This window comes from Gobio gobio (assembly GCF_949357685.1).
Source record: "Gobio gobio genome assembly, chromosome: 17".
NCBI classification, from domain to species: Eukaryota; Metazoa; Chordata; class Actinopteri; order Cypriniformes; family Gobionidae; genus Gobio; species Gobio gobio.
The window spans coordinates 52,436,455-52,446,454 of NC_137110.1; the positions used below are offsets into that span (position 1 = coordinate 52,436,455).

The following is a 10,000-nucleotide window of genomic DNA, read 5'->3' on the forward strand; positions in this document are numbered from 1 at the left end:
GGTAGTCCTCCGTCATCAGAGTGTGTGTGTGTGTGTGTGTGTGTGTGTGACCTCTGACCCTGTGTGATCTTCTGCTCTCAGTGCTCTGTGGAAGGCTGCCGTTTCACCGCACATGAAAAGCTGGTGAAGATCCACTGGAAAAACGTAAGCTCACTCAAATCATTCACTTTAATGATCCCAGAGTCTTAAATAATGTCTGACGCTGCTGTTCTCCTGCAGAATCACGCTCCGGGAGCCAAGAGGATCCGGCTGGACACAGCTGAGGACGTTTCCCGCTGGAGAGAGGAGAGACGCCGGTGAGACTGACCTGTCATACGGTCACCGTGATGATCTGACCCGTCATACGGTCACCGTGATGATCACTGACCCGTCATACGGTCACTGTGATGATCTCTGACCCGTCATACGGTCACCGTGATGATCTCTGACCCGTCATACGGTCACTGTGATGATCACTGACCCGTCATACGGTCACCGTGATGATCTCTGACCCGTCATACGGTCACTGTGATGATCACTGACCCGTCATACGGTCACCGTGATGATCTCTGACCCGTCATACGGTCACTGTGATGATCACTGACCCGTCATACGGTCACTGTGATGATCTCTGACCCGTCATACGGTCACTGTGATGATCACTGACCCGTCATACGGTCACTGTGATGATCACTGACCCGTCATACGGTCACTGTGATGATCACTGACCCGTCATACGGTCACTGTGATGATCTCTGACCCGTCATACGGTCACCGTGATGATCTCTGACCCGTCATACGGTCACTGTGATGATCACTGACCCGTCATACGGTCACCGTGATGATCTCTGACCCGTCATACGGTCACTGTGATGATCACTGACCCGTCATACGGTCACTGTGATGATCTCTGACCCGTCATACGGTCACTGTGATGATCACTGACCCGTCATACGGTCACCGTGATGATCTCTGACCCGTCATACGGTCACTGTGATGATCACTGACCCGTCATACGGTCACTGTGATGATCACTGACCCGTCATACGGTCACCGTGATGATCACTGACCCGTCATACGGTCACTGTGATGATCACTGACCCGTCATACGGTCACTGTGATGATCTGACCCGTCATACGGTCACCGTGATGATCTGACCCGTCATACGGTCACTGTGATGATCACTGACCCGTCATACGGTCACCGTGATGATCACTGACCCGTCATACGGTCACTGTGATGATCACTGACCCGTCATACGGTCACTGTGATGATCTGACCCGTCATACGGTCACCGTGATGATCTGACCTGTCATACGGTCACCGTGATGATCTGACCCGTCATACGGTCACCGTGATGATCACTGACCCGTCATACGGTCACCGTGATGATCTCTGACCCGTCATACGGTCACTGTGATGATCACTGACCCGTCATACGGTCACTGTGATGATCACTGACCCGTCATACGGTCACCGTGATGATCTCTGACCCGTCATACGGTCACTGTGATGATCACTGACCCGTCATACGGTCACCGTGATGATCACTGACCCGTCATACGGTCACTGTGATGATCACTGACCCGTCATACGGTCACTGTGATGATCTCTGACCCGTCATACGGTCACCGTGATGATCTCTGACCCGTCATACGGTCACCGTGATGATCTCTGACCCGTCATACGGTCACCGTGATGATCTCTGACCCGTCATACGGTCACCGCGATGATCTCTGACCCGTCATACGGTCACGCGATGATCTCTGACCCGTCATACGGTCACTGCAATGATCAGCACAGAAACTGCGGATCATAGAGATCATCAGTGTAATGGAGTCTGAGGCTTCTGGCAGTTTAGATTTGAATTTTGACAGTTGGAGTTTGAACAGTTTTGGCTCAATTGAATATTCTGTCAGTTGAAGTCTATGAGAGTTTATGTCATGTTCAGGGAAACCGTAAAGCTCTTCAGTGAATAGTTTTTTCATGATATGAGTTTTTCATGATATAATAATTGCGTAGCGTTTGAGTCTCCTGTGTGTGTGTGTGTGTGTGTGTGTGTGTGTGTATTAACTCCTCCTCATGTGCAGAAACTACCCGACGCTGAGGAACGTGGAGCAGAAGCAGAAGCTGGAGGAGCTGAAGGAGCGGCGAGGAGACGTGCTGCAGACGCCACAGTTCGGGTGTGTTTCTGACCCCACCGCACACACACACACACACACACACACACACACACACACACACACACACACTGCGCTCGCTCACGGCTGTTTAAAGGATTAGTTCACTTTTAAATAAACTTTTGCTGATCATTTCCTCACCCTCATGTCATCCAAGATGTCCATGTCTTTCTTTCTGCAGTCGAAATGAAGGTTTTTGATGAAAACATTCCAGGGTTTTTCTCCATATAATGGACTTCAATGGGCTCCAAACGGGTCAAGGTCCAAATGACAGTTTCAGTGCAGCTTTAAACGACACCAGATGATGAATAAGGGTCTGATCTAGACAAACCATCAGTTTCTGAGAGAAACCCAGCAGTATTTATGATATTATTTTACCTCTTATCAGACGAATGTGATCATCTCTGAGCTCAGACATAACTTCCGCTAAGTGAGGTCAAAATACGAGCGTGGTCATAGATATAGCGATAGTAGATGCCTCATTCTACTGATCCGTGCAGGTGCTAATGAGGCATCTACGTATATATCTATGACCACGCTCGTATTTTGACCTCACTCAGCAGAAGTTATGGCTGAGCTCAGAGATGATCACGCTCGTCTGATAAGAGGTAAAATAATAGCATAAATACTGCTGGGTTTCTCTCAGAAACTGATGATTTGTCTAGATCAGACCCTTATTCATCATCTGGTGTCGTTTAAAGCTGCACTGAAACTGTCATTTGGACCTTGACCCGTTTGGAGCCCATTGAAGTCCATTATATGGAGAAAAACCCTGGACTGTTTTCATCAAAAACCTTCATTTCTTTTCGACTGCAGAAAGAAAGACATGGACATCTTGGATGACATGGGGGTGAGTAAATGATCAGCAAAAGTTTATTTAAAAGTGAACTAATCCTTTACCATGATCTGTGTGTACAGGCGCATGAGGGGCCGCAGGGGCCGCGGCGGAGCCAATCAGGAGCGGCCGCATCAGGAGCGGGACCCGCTGGCCCTGCTGGACGACAGTGAGCCCGGTCAGAAACTCTCCATTTCTCTCCTCTCTCCGTGTGTTTCTCTCACTCACAGCCACTTCTTGTTCTTCAGAGTCTGATAAGGACGAGTCGGCTCAGGGGACGCAGGCTGGACTCACCGTCGCCCCCAAGTGTGTGACCTCTGCCCTCGGGTCACTGATGTCCAGCTACGGGGACGCAATGACCAGCAGCGAGAGCGACGGAGACGGTAAAGATCTGGACATTGAGTTCCTCATAATCTCCACTGCAGCTTCAGCTCTTTCCTCTCTAAACCCCGCCTCTCTGAGAGCTGCTCTGCTGTGATTGGTCAGAAAGAAAACACTCATTATCATATCTGAATCTCAGCTCTTGTTGGCGTGTGCAGGCGTGTTTAACGTGTGCCGTGACCCTCAGATGTTGGCGTGTGCGGTCGTGTTTAACGTGTGCCGTGACCCTCAGATGTTGGCGTGTGCTGTCGTGTTTAACGTGTGCCGTGACCCTCAGATGTTGGCGTGTGCTGTCGTGTTTAACGTGTGCTGTGACCCTCAGATGTTGGCGTGTGCAGGCGTGTTTAACGTGTGCTGTGACCCTCAGATGTTGGCGTGTGCTGTCGTGTTTAACGTGTGCTGTGACCCTCAGATGTTGGCGTGTGCGGTCGTGTTTAACGTGTGCCGTGACCCTCAGATGTTGGCGTGTGCGGTCGTGTTTAACGTGTGCCGTGACCCTCAGATGTTGGCGTGTGCAGGCGTGTTTAACGTGTGCCGTGACCCTCAGATGTTGGCGTGTGCTGTCGTGTTTAACGTGTGCTGTGACCCTCAGATGTTGGCGTGTGCAGGCGTGTTTAACGTGTGCCGTGACCCTCAGATGTTGGCGTGTGCGGTCGTGTTTAACGTGTGCCGTGACCCTCAGATGTTGGCGTGTGCTGTCGTGTTTAACGTGTGCCGTGACCCTCAGATGTTGGCGTGTGCTGTCGTGTTTAACGTGTGCTGTGACCCTCAGATGTTGGCGTGTGCAGGCGTGTTTAACGTGTGCCGTGACCCTCAGATGTTGGCGTGTGCGGTCGTGTTTAACGTGTGCCGTGACCCTCAGATGTTGGCGTGTGCGGTCGTGTTTAACGTGTGCCGTGACCCTCAGATGTTGGCGTGTGCGGTCGTGTTTAACGTGTGCCGTGACCCTCAGATGTTGGCGTGTGCGGTCGTGTTTAACGTGTGCCGTGACCCTCAGATGTTGGCGTGTGCAGGCGTGTTTAACGTGTGCCGTGACCCTCAGACGTTGGCGTGTGCGGTCGTGTTTAACGTGTGCCGTGACCCTCAGATGTTGGCGTGTGCGGTCGTGTTTAACGTGTGCCGTGACCCTCAGATGTTGGCGTGTGCGGTCGTGTTTAACGTGTGCTGTGACCCTCAGATGTTGGCGTGTGCGGTCGTGTTTAACGTGTGCCGTGACCCTCAGATGTTGGCGTGTGCGGTCGTGTTTAACGTGTGCCGTGACCCTCAGAGGTTGGCGTGTGCGGTCGTGTTTAACGTGTGCTGTGACTCTCAGATGTTGGCGTGTGCGGTCGTGTTTAACGTGTGCTGTGACCCTCAGACGTTGGCGTGTGCGGTCGTGTTTAACGTGTGCCGTGACCCTCAGACGTTGGCGTGTGCGGTCGTGTTTAACGTGTGCCGTGACCCTCAGATGTTGGCGTGTGCGGTCGTGTTTAACGTGTGCCGTGACCCTCAGACGTTGGCGTGTGCGGTCGTGTTTAACGTGTGCCGTGACCCTCAGATGTTGGCGTGTGCGGTCGTGTTTAACGTGTGCTGTGACTCTCAGATGTTGGCGTGTGCGGTCGTGTTTAACGTGTGCTGTGACCCTCAGACGTTGGCGTGTGCGGTCGTGTTTAACGTGTGCCGTGACCCTCAGATTTTGGCGTGTGCGGTCGTGTTTAACGTGTGCTGTGACCCTCAGATGTTGGCGTGTGCGGTCGTGTTTAACGTGTGCTGTGACCCTCAGATGTTGGCGTGTGCGGTCGTGTTTAACGTGTGCCGTGACCCTCAGATGTTGGCGTGTGCGGTCGTGTTTAACGTGTGCTGTGACCCTCAGATGTTGGCGTGTGCGGTCGTGTTTAACGTGTGCCGTGACCCTCAGATGTTGGCGTGTGCGGTCGTGTTTAACGTGTGCCGTGACCCTCAGATGTTGGCGTGTGCGGTCGTGTTTAACGTGTGCTGTGACCCTCAGATGTTGGCGTGTGCGGTCGTGTTTAACGTGTGCTGTGACCCTCAGATTTTGGCGTGTGCGGTCGTGTTTAACGTGTGCCGTGACACTCAGATGTTGGCGTGTGCGGTCGTGTTTAACGTGTGCTGTGACCCTCAGATGTTGGCGTGTGTGGTCGTGTTTAACGTGTGCTGTGACCCTCAGATGTTGGCGTGTGCGGTCGTGTTTAACGTGTGCTGTGACCCTCAGATGTTGGCGTGTGCGGTCGTATTTAACGTGTGCCGTGACCCTCAGATTTTGGCGTGTGCGGTCGTGTTTAACGTGTGCTGTGACCCTCAGATGTTGGCGTGTGCGGTCGTGTTTAACGTGTGCTGTGACCCTCAGATGTTGGCGTGTGCGGTCGTATTTAACGTGTGCCGTGACCCTCAGATGTTGGCGTGTGCTGTCGTGTTTAACGTGTGCTGTGACCCTCAGATGTTGGCGTGTGCGGTCGTATTTAACGTGTGCCGTGACCCTCAGATTTTGGCGTGTGCGGTCGTGTTTAACGTGTGCTGTGACCCTCAGATGTTGGCGTGTGCGGTCGTGTTTAACGTGTGCTGTGACCCTCAGATGTTGGCGTGTGCGGTTGTGTTTAACGTGTGCTGTGACCCTCAGATGCTGCGGTGCTGAGAGCGAGTCTGGCTCTAGAGGAGAACAAGACGCTTCTGGCGGCTCAAGCACTTCCTGTCCAGAGGAGCACAGCAGCGCATGAGCAAACACACACTGAGAGACCACAGCAATCCCATCATGCCCCACCACAGCAATCCCATCATGCCCCAGCCGGCAGAGGGAGAGGAAGAGGACGAGGGAGAAGAGGAGGAAGAGGAAGAGGAAGAGGTCAGAGTAACTGTGATGAGCCACAGCGGCATCGGCCAACACTACTGGAGATGGTGAGAGAAACACACACACACACACACACACGCCTGCATCAGTTACTACTAGGGATGCCACAATACTCAATATAATATTGAAGCGTTCGGTACGGCATTCACGGTTCAATATGCGCTTGTGAATTGCGTTTTTTACGGTTTTGCATTTAATTAATATTTTTTCTACAAATTCTATCATTTTCCTCCGTCCCAATACTGAACAACAACACACATTCACATCACAGGTTAGTGGTAGAGTTATACTCACAGAACACTAGAGTTATTCACAATCACCAAAGTTCATTATTTGCATGCGTTTTAAAGTCTTGCCGGCTCATTCGCGGTTTTAACATGCGCTTTTCCGAGCGTGCGCACTAAACGCCTGTCAAACACGAGATTACTGGACTAAGTAGTCGTCTTACTGCGCTAATACTGTCAAATACACACAAGGTTAACATAAACACAGTCGGTTATGTCTAAAGTGAAAGTAAATCGGTGTGTGTCTGTATATTAGATGAGCACAGGTCTTTAATTGACAGCGGCGCAGCCTATAGTGAACACGCCGTCCTTAAAGGGACAGTTCACCTCTAAAATGATGTCATTATTTACTCACTCTTATATTGTTCATAACCTGTATTCATTTCTCAATGACAGAATTTTCATTTGAGTGAACTATCCCTTTAATGTTAATACAACAACAAAAGACAAAGAGAAAATCACTCACTGCTCTTGACTGAAGAACTAATACAGCAGCTTTAATAAGAATCAGTGTATATTTTATAGTGAAGTCTGTGTAGTGTTTTATTTTTAAATGTATTCAGTAAATCTCATACGTAAATGCTGCTGTACAGCTCTGAGCTGCCGGTGTAAATCTTGTTATATATTTATTTTATATTATACAATACACTCGGAATGTGTACAAGGGTTTTTTTTAAAGTCAAGTTTTAAGTTTAACTAAGGTTTTTCAATTCTTTTTAGTAAAATAAAGAAAGAGTATTGTAATAAAAAAAAGTATTTTTTCTCCTTAACCTCTTGCTGTTCCTGTCGCCTAAGAATAGAATAGAAAAAAACTGAACCGAACCGAAAACCGTGGTTAAAAACCGAGGTGTGTATTGAACCGTGGATTAAGTGTAGTGTTGCATCCCTAGTAACTACACACACACACACACTCACACACGCGCGCCTGCATCAGTAACTACACACACACACACACACACAATCTGATGAACACAGACCCCAGACCTGTGAGTGTTAGACGTGTGCTTGAACAAGAACTGTGTGTGTGTGTGTGTGTGTGTGTGTGTGTGTGTGTGTGTGTGTGTGTGTGTGTGTGTGTGTGTTGCGCAGCTTCTAGCTCCAGATGTCCGTCACGAGAGGAACGTCGTTCTGCAGTGCGTCCGCTACATCGTCCGCAGTGGATTCTTCGGTCTGGCTGGGAAAGACCATCAGGATGAGGACGTGACTGGAGCTGGAGCCGGAGCTGGAGCTGAAGGAGCCGGAGCTGAAGCCGGAGCCGGAGCCGGAGCCGGAGCTGGAGCTGAAGGAGCCGGAGCTGAAGCCGGAGCCGGAGCCGGAGCCGGAGCTGGAGCTGAAGGAGCCGGAGCTGGAGCTGAAGCCGTTGTGTTCCAGCAGCTGTTCGCTCAGGGGCTGGTGTGTGACGAGCCAGAGCAAACATGAACCGGACTCATGTCAGTGTGAACTGGGTCAGAACACGCCGGGCTCGTGATGGTGAAGACACTGAAGGGCTCGAGTGTGTGTGTGTGTGTGTGTGTGTGTGTGTGAGAGAGAGAGAGATGCTCACACTGATGCCTACGGATGCTTGTGTTTCCACCATGAAATAAACTAAAAGGTGAATCGCAAGTTTTTCTCTCTCAACTCAGATTTGTAACTTGCAGTTGTGCGTTTATAGACATTTGTCAGAATTATGATGCATGAGCTGTAAATTGCGAGTTATAAAGTCAGAATTGGGAGATAAAACTTGTGATTGCGTAAAAAAATCTGAGAAACTCAGGATTGTGTTATAAAGTCAGAATTACGAGACCCAATTCAGACGTTTTCTTGGAATCGCAACTTTTTTCCCTCAATATTTGGACTTTTCTTTATTTTCTAAATGTCTGACTCGCATTCTGCAATAAAAGATAAAGGGAAACGATTAAAAGTCTCTTTTTTTCCTCAAAATTGTGGCGATACGTCAGAATTGCAGGAAAAATCTCAGATAAACTCACAATTCAGTATTTTTTCCCATTGTTTATCTTATTTTTCAGAAATGTAACACTTTCTCAGAATTGCAAGAAAAAGTAGATTTTACCTTTTTTTTGGATTTTGTCGGAAAAACTTGCATACATTTTTTTTTTTTTTTGTACCTTGCAATTGGCGAATTAAGCTCACAAATCTGACTAGAGTTGTCAAAAGTACAGACTTCGGTACTGAAATGTAAAAAATGTGACGAAAGCAGCATTGAGCGCTGTTGAACGGATTCTTAAACGCGTCTGATTGGCCATTGTGTTCACGCACTCAACATCCATGACTGTGATTGGCTACAATGATCAATGCTGCTATCGTTTACATTTAAGTACCGAAGTCTGTACTTTTGACAACTGTGATTCTGACATGAGATGGTCTCAAGTTATAAAGTCCAAATTGTGAGAGAACTCGTTATTACAGGAAAATAAATTATAAATAAAAGTCACAATTCCAATTTTATATCTTCGAATTCTGACACTTTCCCCCCAGAAGTCTAATATATAAACTCATAATTCTGAGTTTTCTCGTAATTCCCATTGTATATCTCAGTTTTTATATACTTTGATAATAAACTTGGAACTGTGACACTTTCTCAGAAGTGTAAATTGCAATGACCTTTTTTTATTCTGTCGGAAACGAGATTCCATACAAAAGATGTATATAAAATGTATTTTATTTTATTTACTAATCACATGTTTGCTCTTTCAAAAGAAGAGTGTATTTGTAAAACTCATGATCTGTGTTTCCATCACTGCTGTGGTTTAGTAAAGCTCATATGTGACCTGTGTGTGTGTGTGTGTGTGTGTTGTGCACTTGATGACTAGAGTGACTCTGATATCAATCTCTCTCACGTTTCTAGCATCTGTAAAACTGCATTCTACCATCTTAAATATCTCTAAACTACGGCTCATGCTCTGTGACAGTGAGTTGTTGCGTTCATGAGCTGTAGATTATCGCCTAATAAACAAACTCCAGCTGGTCCAAAACACAGCAGCAATAATTACTTTATTACTAGTAAAAAAACATTAATTCCTGATATCAAGAACTCAATATTCACTAGTTGACATGCTAATTCTGGAGCTCTATAATTGTTACAGTGATTATCAATAATTAGGAGAGTAATCTCAGATCTAAAATGGCGTTATTACAAGCAACAATAACATTCATGATATCAAAAATAACATTTCACTAGTGACTGTCAAATTATTAATATCAAAAATTACATTTTTAATATAAAAATAAACGTTTGTACAAGTAATATTTGTATTTCTGATATGTGAACTCGGAAATTTATCTCGCAAGAAATGGAGAATATGAATTGGGAGCCTGTGGTGATTTTTAACACGAATGAATAAAAGTGAAAACGGCTTGCCATATTCTCCCTCTCTCTGTCTAATATGTCCGTACATACATTTATGTATTTATTTTAGTATAATGTATACTTTAACAGCTGTTCCACTGCGATATTATTGCTCGATAATAAAATAATTAAACATGACGTATTAACAG

General features: G+C 47.2%; 1 protein-coding gene across 3 annotated transcripts in view; it reads left to right on the forward strand.

Moving 5' to 3' along the window:
• nufip1 (nuclear FMR1 interacting protein 1) overlaps positions 1-9,473 on the forward strand; it is an 11,780-nt gene extending 2,307 nt beyond the window's left edge. Inside the window, exons 3-11 of one of the 3 annotated variants that reach the window (XR_013818249.1) lie at position 1; positions 82-144; positions 220-296; positions 2,071-2,163; positions 3,079-3,173; positions 3,244-3,378; positions 5,994-6,268; positions 7,595-8,606; positions 8,829-9,280. The exon at position 1 is cut by the window's left edge and continues 98 nt beyond it. Coding sequence is in view for 1 of the 3 variants with exons in the window: in XM_079839989.1 (XP_079696115.1) it covers position 1; positions 82-144; positions 220-296; positions 2,071-2,163; positions 3,079-3,173; positions 3,244-3,378; positions 5,994-6,268; positions 7,595-7,924 (1,069 nt within the window). In the remaining 2 variants the exon portion in view is untranslated. Of the gene's footprint in view, positions 2-81; positions 145-219; positions 297-2,070; positions 2,164-3,078; positions 3,174-3,243; positions 3,379-5,993; positions 6,269-7,594 lie in introns of all 3 variants that reach the window. The other 2 variants (XR_013818250.1, XM_079839989.1) reach the window with 2 other exon arrangements.
• The last annotated feature ends 527 nt before the right edge of the window (positions 9,474-10,000 follow it).